The following is a 17,178-nucleotide window of genomic DNA, read 5'->3' on the forward strand; positions in this document are numbered from 1 at the left end:
GAAGGAGTTACAAGAATTTTTTTTCAGTTCTAACATTTTAGTTCATGTAACAATATTTCAAAATAATTTTCTTAGACATATGTTTTCCTTAACTGCTAAAGACATTCCTTAATACATATTTCCTAAAATGCCAATCCCAGTGAAATAATTTAGGGCTAAGGTAAACTTCAGAAGAACTAAAGGAAAGGCTGAGGGGAAGTTAATATGCTGTGTAAGATTTATTATTTTCTAATTACTCAGAAACATATTTTTCCCTTTGGCATGATTCTAAGTTGCAAAAATGTGAATTTTAAAAGAAAAAAATCTTGTATTTTCCAGCCTAAATTTTCAAAAACATGAATTATAGATAAAGCTACTGTATTAGTCTGTTCTTACGCTGCTATGAAGAAATGCCTGAGACTGGGTAATTTATAAAAGAAAGAGGTTTAATTGACTCACAGTTCTGCCCTGCTGGGGAGGCCTCAGGAAATTTATGATGATGGTGGAAGGTGAAGAAGAAGCAGGCACCTTCTTCCCAAGGCAGCAGGATGAAGTGAATACCAGCAGGGAAATGCCAGATGCTTACAAAACCGTCAGATCTCCTGAGACTCACTCGTTATCATGAAAACAGCATGGGGGAAACCATCCCCACGATCCAATTACCTCCACCTGGTCCTGTCCTTGATATGTAGGGATAATGGAGATTACAATTCAAGGTGAGATTTGGATGGGGACACAGACCCAAACTGTATCATTCTGCCCTTGGACCTCACAAATTTCACGTCCTCACATTTCAGAACACAACCATGCCCTTCCAACAGTCCCCCAAAGTCTTAACTCATTCCAGCATTAACCCAAAGTTCAAGTCCAAAGTCTCATCTGAGACAAAGCAAGACCCTTCCACCTATGAGCCTGTAAAATCAAAAGCAACTTAGTTACTTCCTAGATACAATGAGGATACAGGCATTGGGTAAATACACTCATTCCAAATGAGAGAGATTGGCCAAAATAAAGAGGCTACAGGACCCATGTAGGTCTGAAATCGTATAGGGCAGTCATTAAACCTTAAAGTTCCAAAATGATCTCCTTTGACTCCATGTCTCACATCCAAGTCATGCTGATGCAAGAGGTGGGCTCCTATGACCTTGGGCAGCTCTGCCCCTGTGACTTTTCAGGATACAGCCCCCTTCCCGGCTGCTTCCACAGGTTGGTGTTGAGTGTCTGCAGCTTTTCAGGTGCATGGCACAAGCTGTCGGCAGACATACCATTCTGGGGTTTGAGGGACAGTAGCCCTCTTCTCATATCTCCACTAGGCAGTGTCCCAGTGAAGACTCCTGTGGGGCTCCAACCTCACATTTCCTTTCTGCACTGCCCTAGCAGAGGTTGTCCATTAGGTTTCTCACCTTGCAGTAAACTGCTGCCTGGACATCCAGGTGTTTCCATACATCCTCTGAAATCTAGGAGGGGGTCCCCACACTTCAATTCTTGACTTCTGTGCACCCACATGCTCAACACATGGAAGCTGCCAGGGCTTGGGGCTTGTAGCCTCTGAAGCGATGGCCTAAGCTGTATGTTGATCCCTTTTAGCCACAGCTAGAATGTAGGGCACCAAGTCCTGAGACTGTGCAAGGCAGCAAGGCCCTGGAATTGGCCCATGAAACCATTTTTTTTCCTCCTAGGCATCTGGGCCTGTGATGGGAGGGGCTGCCATGAAGACTTCTGACATCCCTTGGAGACATTTTCCCATTGTCATGGTGATTAACATTTGGCTCATTCCTTATGCAAATTTCTGCGGTTGGCTTGAATTTCTCTTCGGAATTTTTTTTTTTCTTTTCTGTCTCATCCTCAGGCTGCAAATGTTCAAATGTTTCAAACTTTTATGCTCTGCTTCTCTTTTAAACAATTCCAAACAATATCTTTGTAAATGCATAAAACTGAATGCTTTTAAGAGCACCCAAGTCACATCTTAGAATGCCTTGCTGCTTAGAAATTTCTTTCACCAAATACTCTAATTCATCTCTCTCAAGTTCAAAATTCCACAGATCTCTATCTATAGAGAGCATAGACAAAATACCACCAGTCTCTTTGCTACAGCACAGGAAGAGTGAGCTTTACTCCAGTTTCCAACAAGTTCCTCATCCCCACCTGAGACCACCTCGGCCTGGACTTCATTGCCCATATCACTATCAGCACTGTGGTCAAAAGCTATGCCACAAGTCTCTATGAAGTTCCAAGTCTTCCCACATCTTCCTGTCTTCTGAGCCCTCCAAGTCTCTAAGGAGTTCCAAACTTTCCCACATTTTCCTGTCTTCTTCTGAGTCTTTCAAACTCTTCCAACCACTGCCTGTTACCCAATTCCAAAGTCTCTTCCCCATTTTCCAGTATCCTTATAGCAGTGTCCCACTCCCGGTACCAAATAACCGTATTTGGTACAAATAAATACCTGATACTGGGTAATTAATAAAGGAAATAGGTTTAATTGACTCACAATTCAGCACTGTTGGGGAGGCCTTCAGGAAACCTATAATAATGGTAGAAGGCAAAGGAGAAGCAGGCACCTTCTTCACAAGGCAGCAGGACGGAGTGCCAGCAGGGGAAATGCCAGATGCTTATGAAACCATGAGATCTCATGACACTCACTCATTATTGCAAGAACAGCATGAGGGAAACTGCCCCCATGATCCAATTACCTCCACCTGGTCCTGCCCTTGACATGAGGGAATAATGGGGATTACAAGTCAAGGTCAGATCTGGGTGTGGACACAGAGCCAAACCGTATCAGCTACAAAAGGAAAATTGTTTTGCATTTTGATTAGATAGAAACAGACTAATATTTATGTTTCAAACGTCACTATATTATATATTTATAACCAAGATTAAAATTCAGTTACTCCCTTCATTAAAAACATATCTTTTTTTTTTAAATAATAAATATCTGTAAAATGCTAGGCAACATGCAAAAGAAACATCCACACATGGCTTTTACTGTTGAATTGGGTGGTTAATTCCCAACTGAGTTGCATGACTCTTTCAATTAGCTTTAGTAAATACATATTTTCATCACTCTAGTTTGTAATGAGCTATAAACAAAAATGCCCAAATAAACAACACATTTTATTTTTCTTTTAAAATAACCAAAAATAGGAAACTTGATTTAGACAATAAGTATTACATATCATACATTAATAAAATATTATTCTATTTACTTGCTCATTTTCATGATTTATATAGGTTAATATATCATCTCAAACCTGCTAGCAAGAGAGGTGAATAATACACACTGACATAGCCAACTTATTTTAATGACATACAATTAATACATGAGAAGAGGCAGGTATCCCTATAAATACGCAATTGTATAAAAAGGGAATGATCCAAAAGTTGGTTTCATGAGAATTATCTTTCCTTTGGTATCATTATCATATGTCCTCACTTTATAAAATAAACCTGAAGAAGAGTATGGCTCAGAAACAACATCTTTAGATACTAAAAGAAAGCGGTACTAATGTCTGCTTACTACATCCTCATTAGGAACAATATGCAATCCTTAAATATCTGCATGACTTTCTTTCAGGAAATCCACCACTCCACATCGAATCCCAGCCTATTTGTAGTTGAGTGTTGGTTACAGGGGATAATCAAAGGGAGCATGGTGCTTTATCAATGTGTTCAATAAGTGACTTTTGATTAATAGTTTGGCGAAATGTCATCATTGGTACTAATAAAATGACAATAGTCTATTTATCGTCAATGGGTCAAAAATATCATGACAAATACAAAAAGTGGTAAATTATATTATTTTTAGAAAGCTTTTGTCATTCAAGGCAAAAATTGAACAGCAACCAGAGATAAGTCTTGTTACTATATATTTTAAAAGACAAGATAGCCATGACATTGGTTACTTGATGGAATAACATCTTATTTTTTTCATAACAGAACTAAGATCAGTATAGGTAAGTTTCATTTGCAGGTAATACTAGTATCTTTTCTTCTTCTTAGACTTTCGGAACTTTTGGCTACATTCGTTGCCTCTGTTGTTGTCTGTGCTACTATCACTATCGCTTGTTTGCTTTTGCCTCTTTCGTTTATTCATCTGATAGAAGTCAGAATCGCTTGGTTGTTGGTGCGTCCATTTATATGAGGTGGGTCCAGCCTCAAGATCTGGAACATGATTCAGTGAGGAAGACACGGATGCACTACCAGGAAATGGAGCTGTCATCTGATAAAGGTCAGAGTCACTTGGTTGTTGGTGAGTCCATTTATATGAGCTGGGTCCAGCCTCAAGATCTGGAACATGATTCAGTGAGGAAGACACCGATGCATTATTAGGAAGTGGAGCTGTCATCTCATAGTAAGGAAGCTGCAGCACTGGATTATACGCATGCCACTGCTGTGAAAACAAAAGACATTCATCTACCAAAGCAAATCCAAAGGATTAAGGAAAAAAGTTAACAGTTTACATGTATTATACGATAGCCATGAATAAACTAAACTGTGTTTTGCTATAAGAAAGACAGTGACCTCTCATAGTAGAAAGGTAGGTGTTTCATTAAAGGGTCAATATAAAGAGTTGAGGTTGTGTATAGCTCACTACAATACAGATTAGTGCTATCCAATGGAAATAGTTTTTTGTTTGTTTGTTTGTTTGTTTGTTTTGAGACAGGGTCTCACTTTGTTGCCCAGGCTGGAGTGCAGTGGCACAATCTTGGCTCACTGCAACCTCCACCTCCTGAGTTCAAGCAATTCTTCTGTCTCAGTCTCCCAAGAAGCTGGGACTACAGGCGCACACCACCACACCCAGCTAATTTTTGTATTTTTAGTGGAGACAGCATTTCACCATATTGGTCAGGCTGGTCTTGATCTCCCAACCTCAGGTGATCCACCCACCTCGGCCTCCTAAAGTGCTGGGATCACAGGCGTGAGCCACTGTGCCCAGCCCTCATGTAGTTTTAAATCTAATAACTGCAATACAAAAGTAAAAAGAAACAGGTGAAATTAAACAATGTATTTTATTATCCCAATATATCAATTTAAATGATATAATTTTAATATGTAAATGACAAAATTAATGAGATATTTTACTGTTTCTTCACATGAAGTCTTCAAAATATGAGGTATATTTTATACTTACGGCATATCTCAATCTGAATGCTAAATTTTTCTTGAAAATACCTGATCTGAATTTAGATTACATCAAATTTAGAGTTGAAAAAAATACACTCACATGCCCAAGTTGTTTCAAACATACCTAAAAGTTTTCTGAAAACTGAACCAAGTATCGGTTTTAAATTTGAATTTAAATTAATTAAAATTAAATAAAATTTTAAAAACTGAGCTTCCTAGGTGCATATCTGGCTAACTGCCCCCATACTGTACAGCATAGTTATTTATTGTTTAGATAGAGAGATACTTCCTTTAAAAACAAACAAGCTCTTAACTCAAATTTCTAACTATTCAAAGCAATTAAAGATTAATAGAGATACCATGAACTTGGGTCTCTCTCCTACCCCATCTCTACCAAAAGATACAAAATGCTCAGATGAAGACATTTAGAGTTTCAGATGAGAACTGATTGTTTACTAATGTTTTACCATAATTAAGAAAAGGTTTTTTTTTTTCTTTTTTTTTTTTACCAGAAGTTTAAAAGTATCATTTTACAGGAAAATTTCTTTCCATTTAAAAATTGAAGATGGATATTTAACAAATTTCAACCTCCCGTATACGCTGGGTATTTGCAAACATAACAGTATGTGAGTCAGAAGACCTGGGTTAGTTCTACACCTGCCACTAACAAGCTGAAAATCTTGGGACTGTTGATTAACCCTGGACTTCAATTTCTTATTCATAAGGAATTGAAAAAAATAAGTTCCCCTTTCACAATGAAGTCCATAATTAAGATTTCTGGGTCAAAATCAATTTTTGGTAGTCTCTGGAAATAATTTAGTTTACTCGACCAATTGAGAACCTTCATATAGTTTTGTCTTTAATTAAAAAGAGAAATTTACTTTCAAAATCCATGTCCTAAAGCAATCTATTTGGGACTGATGACATTACATAAAAATACTTCACTAAGTGAAATTATTCAAATTATTCAATTCTGCAAACATTTTTTTTTTCTTTTTTTTTTTTGAGACAGAGTCTTGCTCTATTGGCCAGGCTGGAGCACAATCTTGGCTCACTGCGACCTTCACCTTCTAGGTTCAAGCAATCATGTCTGAGCCTTCCGAGTAGCTGGGGTTACAGGTGTGCACCACCATACCTGGATACTTTTTTCTATTTTTATGATGGAGAGGGTTTCACTGTGTTGGCCAGGCTGGTCTTGACCTCTTGACCTCAACTGATCCTGCCCTGGCCTCCCAAAGTGCTGTGATTACAGGTGTGAACCACCACGTCTGGCCACTGCAAACGCCTTTCAAAATAGTCATTTACATTAGAACTCTCTACTCAAATTTCACTTGGACTGCAGTGTGTCGTCACTGCCATCCACCCCTTCTCTGTTGACACCGTGGCCATTTGCTAAGGCATTAGAAGTGAAATTTAGGATGATGGTGCTAGGGCAGGACAACACTGGAGGACAGTGCTGGGACATCTTGTGCCTTCATCCCAGTTTAGATTTGGGCACCATATGTTACAAATAGTCTTCATGTTCTTCATAGTTTGTATCATATTATATACTGAATAAAATACATATTAAGCTTACCATCTTCTGAAAGGGAAAATATTCTTGAGGTAAAGAAGTATTATGAATTGGTAAACACTGCATGGGAAAGGAAGATCTGCTCACCACCATTTCTTCATTCCTTTGACGACATGAAAGAAGAAGTAATAAAATCTTAAAATTCCTCTTACAAATGTCATTTTCTCTTAAGAAAAATGTAAGTTCTTCATAATTACAAAGACAGAGAAGGCAAGCTTATCGGACAGCATTCAGTTAAAGAGTAATTAATTACCTTAAACACATACACAAACAATCAGTTATTATTACTGATAACACAGTGACACAGCAATAAATCAATTACTAAATATTGAAGCCTTGATACTTAAGAGTCAAATCTGGCTTTCTGATAGAAAATTGCTGGACAGTATTCTATTTATATAAAGATGAATAACACTTAGATATTGAAAGAGCAAAGCAAGTTGTTAGTATTTACAAAGGGTACACTTCAATCTTTTCCAGATATAAAAAAAATTTAAGAAGCTAGAAATTTTCATTAGTTTTTAAAAAATGTAATTTAATTTTTTAAAATTTTACCTTAAGTTCTGGGATACATGCGCAGAACATACAGGTTTGTTACATAGGTATACGTGTGCCATGGTGGTTTGCTGCATCTAATGACCTGTCCTCTAAGTTCCCTCCCCTCACCCTCATTTATTTTTAAAGATACCTTTACTGTTTAACTATAAAAATTATGCTCTTTCCTAAACCGACTGCTAATGCTAACATGAACACATTTGCTGATGTCTTCCACACGTTAATTAATGAAACACCTAATTTAAAAACTGTACCAAAGTTTCATTTATACATTTATAAATGTTATATGTGCTTCTATGGAGAGGTTACAAATGCTAGCCAGATTCTATAGCTACTCTTAAATTGTCTACTTGTTAATTTTAATGCTAATATTAGTAATTCTTAGGATAGGAAGTGTACCATGAAGAAGGCTAAAATTAGCAGAGGAAGGTGGAGACAAAGATGAGTCAAGGAGAATGACAGGAAGCAGTCAGATGGCTAGGCAGAACCCCATTTACAAGTGGTGAGAGCTCTATTATAGAAGTCAGCAGAAGCAAAAACTCCATTAAGAAAAGAATTAGGGGTCTGTTGTTACAGGAGAGTAAACTGGGTAAGCACTGGGTCCTCTGAATTGCTGGTCAGAAGGTACCTGATAACCTTCAAAAAGAGCAGCTTCTATATAACAATGAGTTTGAGGCAAGAATGGGAAGAAAGGATGTGAAGGATGAAAGATTTTTCAGTAACAGAAAGAGAAAAATATAACAGCCTGTTAAGGAGAGAGTGCTCAGGAAGACCAGAACGCATGTGGGGAAGTGACGGCAAGGAACAAGATGAAAGGTAGAGCGAGGTTACCGAGTGGGGAAGATATGACTCAGTAGCAGAAGTGGTGATATTAGCACCATGATGAAAACAGCTGCAGATAAAACCACTATCTTTCCTCAGGGGATGCAAAGTTGTCTGCATAGAGGACCCACATGTAAATTCGGAAGTCTGATGGGCTGACATGTCTCCCCAAAATTTAAGTCCTAAACCCCAGCATTTCAGAATGTTACCTTATTTGGAAAAAGGGTCATTGCAGATATCATTAGTTAAGATGAGGTCATATTGGAACAGGATGGGTCCCTAATCCAGTATGAGTGGTGTCCTGATAAAAAGGGGAAATTTGAAGACAGACTGTTTTACTCCATTTTCTGTTGTTATAACACAATACCTGTTTGTTATAACAAACTGGTATTATATAACAAACAGGTACTCTGTTTGTTATGAAGAAAAGAGGTTTATTTTGGCTCGTGGTTCTTCAGGCTGCAGAGTCCAAGATCAGGTAGCTTCTGGTGAAGGTGGCTATGGCTAGCTTCCGGTGAGCTATACTATGTCAAAATATGGCAGAAGTCCTCACAGGCAGGAGGAAGGAGCTCACGAGAGATGGCCAAACTGGTTTTTACAACAGATCTACTTGTGATAACAGATCCATTTCCTCAATAACCAATTAATCCAATAATCCATGAATGAATTAAAATATACATGAGGGCAGAGCCTTCATGACCCAGTCACGTCCCAAAGGTCCCACGTCTCCACACTGTGGCACTGGGGACCAAAATGTCAACATGTGAACTTTTGAGGGACACATTCAAACTATAGTACAGATGCCCACAGGAAGAACGCCATGTGAAGATAAAGGTGATCTCTTGGTAATGCTTCTACAAGCTGAAAAACACCAACGACTGACATCAAACCACCAGAAGCTGAGGGAGAGGTATGACACAGATGATTTCTGATAGCTCTCATAAGGAAACAATGCTGCTGACACCTTTATCTTGGATGTCTGGTCTTCAGAACCATGAGACAATGAACAACTACTGCTCAAGTACTCCGTTTGTGGTACTTTGTTACAGCAACCCCAGCAAACGAATACAGGAAATATTCATAAAAGCAGAAGGTACAAGAAACAAGCAGCAGCATAAAAATCCATTTCCAAGGAAGAGCAAAGACTGGTAAAAAAGCACCACTTTTTTCTGCAAATCACTTTGGGGACATGATAACCCATTTTTTTATACTTTCTTTATAATATCAGAAATATTAGAAGAATAAAGTATTATTAATGAAATGTCATATCCAATATATACACATAACTCAGGTTGTCTACTCTAGAATTTGTGATGACTTAGGGTCAGTGTACCAATAATAATAGAGTTTTCCTGCTATATTCTAGTGCCCATCTAGTCTTTTCTCTTCCGTCTAAATCTTACCAATACCTTGTTCCTTTCTAACTCCTGAGGAAGACGAGATATCTTTTCCCACTTGGTACTAGTAGAAAAAAGAAGCTCTTACATTATATACGTGGCTCGACACATGGGTCTATATAGTGCTTCCCCCACCAAAGTAATAAATCCCCCTTTATGCTAACATTTGCGGAACGTTGTATGCTCAGTCTTTTAAGCACCTTGTGTTAATTATAAAATTCAATTCTCACAGTAACCTTTTCAAGTTTTATCCTCATTTTAGAGATGGGGAACAGAGTGGTAAAATAACATATCCAGTTCTTGTCTGAATTTGCATCTTGCCTCTGCTACTTTATTAACAGTGTTAACGGACTGTTAATAAACTGGTAATTGATGTTAATAAAGTGGCAGAGCCACCATGCAAATTCAGGCAATCCAATTTCACCACCTCCTTTCCTAACTTCTGATTTCACTGATGTAGAAAAGTTGGGGTGAATGAAGACGAGGGGCATACTGTTTTGTCTGGGGTGCAATACTGCTCTCTGAAAGGTAACCCTGCATATTTGACAGTCCCAAGGGGCCACTCTCCTACGTGCAGAGGGTTGATATAACAAAAAGGGATAGAAGGGTCAGCTATTGTTAGTTTACTTGAGAATATTCACTTCTGCTAAAGAAGACAAGAAAAAAAGCAGGATGGACGATATACATGTTTAATGTTTATCATAGACTGTAAACAAGCTAGCAGAGCAATACTTCTCTCTCTAGATATAATATCTATATAGAGATATGTAGATCTGTATCTCTACTCTGAATAGAGTATATCTATTCCTCTCCTCTATATATAGATATAGATATCTACATCATACATCTATATGATGTATCAGAACATAATATACCCTGACTTATTCTATCAGCCCATGTAAGTTAACCGGACAGTACCAGAGAGCATGATGAAGCCAGAAGAAGAAATGCAAAGAGAATGCAAAGAGAAGCACTTTCCCTTTGCAAGAATGCATTGTTTTTGTTATTCATATTTGTTTTTAGTATAGCAAGAGAAATTTAAAAACCAACAACTGATACATGAAAAAGCCTGAACCACTTAGAGAGGCTGCAGAAGTACTGCAGTCAGCAAGGGGAGGCTGATACAGCAGAGAGAAACAGGGCATGTGTTTATTAGTGTAACCACAACTCAGCTAGTTGGTCCTTCTGCCTGCTTGCACCTTTTCCTAAGTGTGCCAAGTTATCCAATATCTTTCTTCTTGCTTTTCATTGTTTTTAAAATGGATGTAATAAAAGGTATAATTTGAACATTTTCATTTAGTGTGGGAGCCTTTCAGTTTCATGACCTCTGGGATAGCTTGCCAGATACTGTACGTGGAGGCTACCATTGCATCAATAAATCAGGCTATACAAAATTCTAGAAGAGTTTGAAAATTAACACAGAGACGTTATTTCAAAGAGTAAAATAATTAATTGAATGGCTTAATGTCAGAAGGCTCAGTTTCAAAGCTAGGAATTTATCATCCTGTGACCTTAAGAATTGGTTAACTTTTGCAACTCCATTTACTCAAATGTAAAGCATAAATAACAGTATCTCTATGATCCATGATGAAACCTTGTATGTCTAAATGATTTAACAGCTATGAAAAGCATGTGGAAAACTATTAAAAAAAAACTACAAATATAAGTCTCTACCCCCTACTATTGAAAATATTAAGACCGAACTTTAAATGAAAATATTTTCTATCACTTTTCATGGGCTCAGAAAAACAGATATTCCTTAATTTTATCCTATGCCTAAAAAGTAAAGTTTTACAATAGCCCAAAATATATAAAAACTCCTCTTAGCATAAGAACATATTTGCTTCACCTTTAATGAGAAATATTTTTTAAATTACCTGTAGCTGTATGAATTTATCTTAACACAGCTCTCAAAACTTTGGTTAGCTGGTTCAGAAGAGTGAGAACTCCCTTTAAAAGAAACAGAGTAATAGGTTACTTCATGGTGCATTTTTTTTTTTTTTTTGAGTTCTAATATTAAACCATAAAATGACTCAAAATATTTTAGGACATAGTAGTGATTTAAAAATTCTGTACTCAGAGAAGATATATGCATATCTGACCTCTCAAATCATATTTACAAATTGTTTACAGTACTATGTATCAATGAATTAAAATCAAGCTTTGTCTAAATCAATGACTGTAAATAAGAATGACACTGACATTGGACTTTGTAAGATACATGATGGTTTGTTCTAGACACCTGTAAACTAAAAATGGCAAATAAACAAGTGTTATTTGTTTCCAGTGTACAAGGCAGGAGTTTAACCCTCATGGACAAAAGCCAATTCAACCTTATACATGATGTGACAGAACATAATATACCCTGGCCTATTCCACAGACATTAAAAAGTAATGGCAAAATCTCACTTACTTTTGCACCAACCTAATACCAGGCTGTGTAAGTTAACCAGAAAGTACCAGAGAGCATGATGCAACCATGTATTAAAAAAAAAAAAAAAGAAAGGAAGGAAGAAAAGAAGAAAAAAAATGCAAAAACATGCACTTTCGCTTTGCAATAAAGCATTGTTTTTGTTATTACTATTTGTTTGCTTTTAGTATAGCAAGAGGAATTTAAAAACCAACAAGTGATATAGATCAATAAGCCTGAACCACTTAGAGGAGGCTGCATACATTTTGCAAGAATTAACAGATGGCCTCTGTTAGTCTCCTGAAACATGAAAGGGCTGGAGTAATGTTATAACATTCTCTGGGCAGCTAAATCACGAATGATCTGTTCCTGACATGTGTGCAGGAGAAGTTGCTGAAGTCATTCATGTCAGGAAGTTTTTTCCACCACCAGGAAGGGTAACTCTACAGTTGCCTTTCGCCACTTTGCTCTTACAGGTGCTTAAAATCCTGGGCAACATGTATAGAAAGGTTTCCCCAGATGGACTAATGCCCCCTCTCTATTTTCCAAATAGTACGGATTCAATACCATACATTAGCAGTGACAAGATTAGTAAATATTCTTGCTATATAAATGCTACGGTTGTGTGACCCCAGTTCATTTAGATTTGATCAATTTATACGGACCAATAGCAACCATCATAGCTACATGCTGGCTGATACTAAAACGAATATCTTACATTTTATTTTTAGAAAAGATGCTATAGGTTTGTCAAGACGAATTAACTATATAACATTATGAATTAGACATGTGTTCTGAGAAAATTTAACAATGACCAGAAGGTACTTTTTTTTTTTTTTTTGGTCTTCCACTATATAGGAAACAAATTGCTTACACCTCTGAGAATAGTACCAACCACAAAACACTCTGAAGATTAATCAGTGACAGGACCTACCAAATCGATACTGCACGTTAATTGGTCTTCCATATAAACGAATTCCATTCAGCAAAGCTATGGCATAAGACACCGATTCTGGGTGTTTAAAGCAGACAAATCCAAAAGACTTCGGCTTTCCTTCTCTGTCTTTGCATATAGTCACTTTAGTTAGTGGCCCCGCCTATAAGAAACTTAAAAATTATTTTCTCATAAATCCAAAGATTTTTTCATACTCAAATAATTCAACTTTAGACTAAAGAAATGTGTTAGCAATATCTTTATGTGGCTCTGCTGATAATGTAGCTTTCGAATAATAAATATTGCACTTCCTTACACTTTCTTTGTATTTTCTGGCTCACTGGGGAAACATACATGGTGTTAAGAACAGGAAATTCTAGGTATTAGTTTCAAACTGTAAAAGAAATGGTAGACTATCCTTCTGTTAGGCTTAACAAACCAATTTAGAAAACACATAAATCTAAGATTAAAATAATACTTTGTCTCCATATATACTCACAGTGTTGAATTCAAAAATTAACTGAAATGAGAAATTCAATTTTGGTTGAGTTATCCTCAAAAAAGCTGGCAATGTTATATCATAGTTCAAATTTTCTGTCATGAAGATTACATATCTTTACAAGAATTAATAAATTTATTACGCATTTTGATTTGGAAACTCCACTGGTAAATTTCCAAAGGAAAAATGTTTAAATATGTTTAAGACTTTTAAGTATATTGCATTATTTGTAAGTGTGAGAAATTAGAGAGGCTCTAAATCTAACAACTGGAGATATTATTTCATGGTGTGTTATTAAAATGGAATAAAATATAAATTATATTCAGATTATGTTGATAGAAAAACCTATAATATGCAATGAAGATTTAAAAACACAGAGCCAAATATCATAGAAAATTGTTAATTACAACTAACAAAAAATTACATCACAGCCATGATAATGACGGGAGGAGGCACTTACAAACACAAAAACTGATTTAATGCTGAATGGTTCAGACTTTAACAACTGATTATTTTTCTCTGTAGAGTTGCATACATAAAAAATTGCTTTTACTCTAAAGAAAAATATTAATGATCATATTTAAAATAATTCCGTGTGTTAAGGTTTAGTCTTTTCCTTTCATTCTCTGTGCTCTCCTAGGGATTAACTTCCCTTCCCATCTGGCTTTAACGACCACCTCATCAACAAATCTACTTTTCCCGCTATGTCTCTTTCATGGAGACATCTCCTGGAGACATCTATGTTTTTGTACTTCAATCTCAACATATTTGAAACTGAATTCATTATATTTTCTCTAAATCTCAACTCTAATATTAAAAGTGTAATGATAATAAATCTGATTTTCTCATTTCCAAGTATAATCAGAAATTTGAAAGAAAACAGTAAAAGGATAAATATACTGTAATATAAACAAAACCAATAAAATTGGTGATTTTTATACTGATATTAAATAGATATAATTACTATGGGACAGAATATGCTTACGTGATTTGAATTTTGACATAAATTTAGATAATCCAAAGCATTTTTAAAGATAAAATTCAACATGAAGACTTATAGCAACAATCACATTATCTTATAGTATTTTTTAAACCACAGTGAAATACATAGTGTGATAGTTGTCAAGTTTTGCTGGGTGTTGGAATCCTAAAGTGGAAAAGAAACTCCACTTTGGCAATTCCTTTCAATATCTAGACAAAAATAAGAACGTAGGCTTCTTACCTGATCTATTAAATAAAATTTACATTTTGCTTAGGTGGAAGAAGGAAATTATAAAAAATGATAAGATAATACATAGTCTTGTGGATCCACACAACTGATATTGATCGAGTCCTGATTAACTAAAAATAATGGTTATTGGATAATGCAATCCCACCCCAGTCTTTCACTTTCCTTTTTTTTGAGGCTCAGAGTGAAAGAAGTCTTCTGGGGAAAAACAACTCTAAGTTTACTTTGTATTTCTTTCGGTTTTTGGTTTGTTTGTTTGTTTTTTTTAACTTAATATAGTAAGTTTTAAATGATACTGAATGAAAAAACTGACATGGATTAGAGTTGATAAAAAAGGAGACACATTTACAAAGATTAATTAAAAGGATGAACCTAAAAATCTTAAAATCAATAATATTTTTCAAATAATAAAAAAAAAATTAACGTCCAGGAAAGGAAACTGTATTCCTGGAAAGAACCCTCTCTACAAAATTGTATCTATAATCAAAAGAGGGTTGCTTTAGTTGTTTAGAGACAAAAGTCCTTTCACAACCAAATAACCCGTATGACCCATTCAATCCCGAAAATTTATTTCCGCAAATGACTCCCTCCGAACCTTCCCTTATTCTGATAGGAGGAAGTAAATATTGATTTCTCTTGATGTCAGTCTTATTACTAATTGTTTGGGTGAGGGAGAAAGGACAAGATGGAGGAAGGTGAACAAGAAGGCACAATCCATGTTGCTTCTGGGTTTTTCATCACCAACTTACCCCGCGTGGGAAAATGCAGATGAACTGAGCAGGGGCTGCGTGACCTCAATCTGAGGAAACCGAAACTTACCTGGCCACGCCTATGAAGACGCCCCTATCACACCCTTATCCCGCCCACTGCCCGCCCCCTTCCAGTACCAATGCATAAAAGGCCGCTGCCTGCAGGAGCCCGCCTGACTTCTTCAGCCGGGCATTGGTGGACCGGAGAACCTCACCCGAGAGTGTGTGCATATTTGCAATAAAGGGCTGCCGCTTATGTACTTTGGCCTCATGTTTAATTACTTAGCTCTCCTAAATTAAGTTACATTAAATTAAATTAAGACACTAATAACAGCAGTACCATTAGCAGTAGTAGCGGTAGCAAACAGTGAGTTATTATGGCTATCATGAGTATATGAGTGATAAATGAATATATAATGAGTGATAAATGAATATATCACTCATAAGTGAGTTAAAATGGCTATCAGCTGTAGCCATTTACCATTAGGCCATCTATTCCGACAGCCACATTATACTGCAGATCCTATTACTCTCTTTTGACATATAAGGAAACTGAGGCACTGAGGAATTCATTGACAGGCTCAGAGTCACACTGCTGACCTCAGAACTCGCACTCGGAACCACTTTTCTATGTCCCCTTCTCTTTTTATCTGTAATTTTAAGTTCTCCCTTTTAGGATTTGAAAGGGTGTCTCTTCAATTTGTATTCCCAGCACCCTCCTTAGTATTTGGTAATTCCCGATCATTACACGGTTAGGGGAATGGCTGAATGAGGGTATCTTTCTGGCAAGTGAGACCTAGCTGTATAGGACAATACGGTAAGTGAGCGTGTATACAGGACACAGCAGGCTTAATCCTAGAGGTACAAGGTCTCAAAGTTTCCGAAGGTCCTCTTGGCATGAATGAAAGGGCCTGGCCAGGGAATCAACTGATCACAGTCACGGTAAGTTGGCTGCAAATCGTCTCAAATCTCACTTCTCATGCTGGAATAAAAATACTCTCCGCATAAAAGGACTTGAAGGAAGAAGCAAGGTGTAAAAGGAAACATTATAAAAGCGACCCCTCTCCTTTTGCGGGATGTCAGCGTACTTACTACTTGACGAACAGTGACCAGGCGGTTTTCGGTTCTGCCTCAGCACACCCGAGGCCCAGGCAGTCTCTTGAAAGCCCTTAATCAGAAACTGGGGTTGAGGGAACCCCGTCCCTGCCCACCCCCAGGACTCTGCAGCGGGAATGGGCACGGGGGAACGCTCCATCACTTCACTCCCCAGACGCTCACCTGGAGACAGGTGCGCCAAAGCGAAACCAAATTAAAACCACTGCTCAGGATGGGGCGGAAGGGGGCCGGGCTCCGGGTGGTCCAGGTGCGCGCTACGCTTCCGGCCCGACGGGCTCCGCCCCTCCGCCGCCCCTTCCCGAAGGACGGTACCTGAAGGAACAGCTCGTACAGAATCTCTTCCCGAACTCGGGCCTCTAAATTCCCCACAAACACGGTCCTGTCGGCCTCCTCCTGAGCAGGGAACATCCTCCGGTCTCGGCCGTAGAATGAAGTAGGAGCTGAGACCCCGCCCCTTCTCCGGCATTACGGCTCCGCCTGGGTGAGGGGGCACGGCCGGCGCCGGGAGCGCGCGCCGGGGGCCAGGCGAGGCCTCAGGGCCACGCCCCCAGCGGACGTGGGGAACCGCCCACCGCACGGCTCCCTCGCCTGCCTTAGGGCTGGGTGGTGGGAGAGTGGGTGAGAGTAAGAAAGATGAATGCAGAAAGGGCCTTACCCTTTAGCTCGTGGGGTGGCTTCCTTTTTTTCTGGCATATTAATTGATTTTGGATTTATTCAGTCAACATTTTAAATACAATGACTGTAGAGATTATTTAAATTGTGATAACTTCATTGCAGAAGCTCCCAGGCGAA

At 37.8% G+C, this 17,178-nt stretch overlaps 1 protein-coding gene across 1 annotated transcript; it reads right to left on the reverse strand.

The window, feature by feature from the left end:
- Window positions 1–2,874: 2,874 nt before the first annotated feature.
- RBM11 (RNA binding motif protein 11) lies at window positions 2,875–16,830 on the reverse strand. Its single transcript, XM_011953437.1, has 5 exons — window positions 16,699–16,830; window positions 12,795–12,957; window positions 11,328–11,400; window positions 6,680–6,779; window positions 2,875–4,369 (listed from the first exon to the last, which is right to left on the reverse strand). The coding sequence occupies exons 1-5, from the start codon at window positions 16,792–16,794 to the stop codon at window positions 3,956–3,958; spliced, it is 846 nt and encodes a 281-aa protein (XP_011808827.1). The 5' UTR covers window positions 16,795–16,830; the 3' UTR covers window positions 2,875–3,955.
- Between the last annotated feature and the right edge of the window lie 348 nt (window positions 16,831–17,178).

Source organism: Colobus angolensis, unplaced genomic scaffold (assembly GCF_000951035.1).
Source record: "Colobus angolensis palliatus isolate OR3802 unplaced genomic scaffold, Cang.pa_1.0 Scaffold360, whole genome shotgun sequence".
Taxonomy (NCBI): Eukaryota; Metazoa; Chordata; class Mammalia; order Primates; family Cercopithecidae; genus Colobus; species Colobus angolensis.

What these genes read in the sequence shown, in the direction of transcription:
- RBM11 (XM_011953437.1), bottom strand. Translation starts at nt 16,794, where the DNA reads ATGTTCCCTGCTCAGGAGGAGGCCGACAGGACCGTGTTTGTGGGGAAT. An exon ending in ATAAATTCATACAGCTACAG is followed by an intron (nt 6,780 to 11,327) that starts GTAATTTAAAAA and finishes ATGTCGTCAAAG; the next exon opens with GAATGAAGAAATGGTGGTGA. An exon ending in ATTTTCCCTTTCAGAAGATG is followed by an intron (nt 4,370 to 6,679) that starts GTAAGCTTAATA and finishes TTGTTTTCACAG; the next exon opens with CAGTGGCATGCGTATAATCC.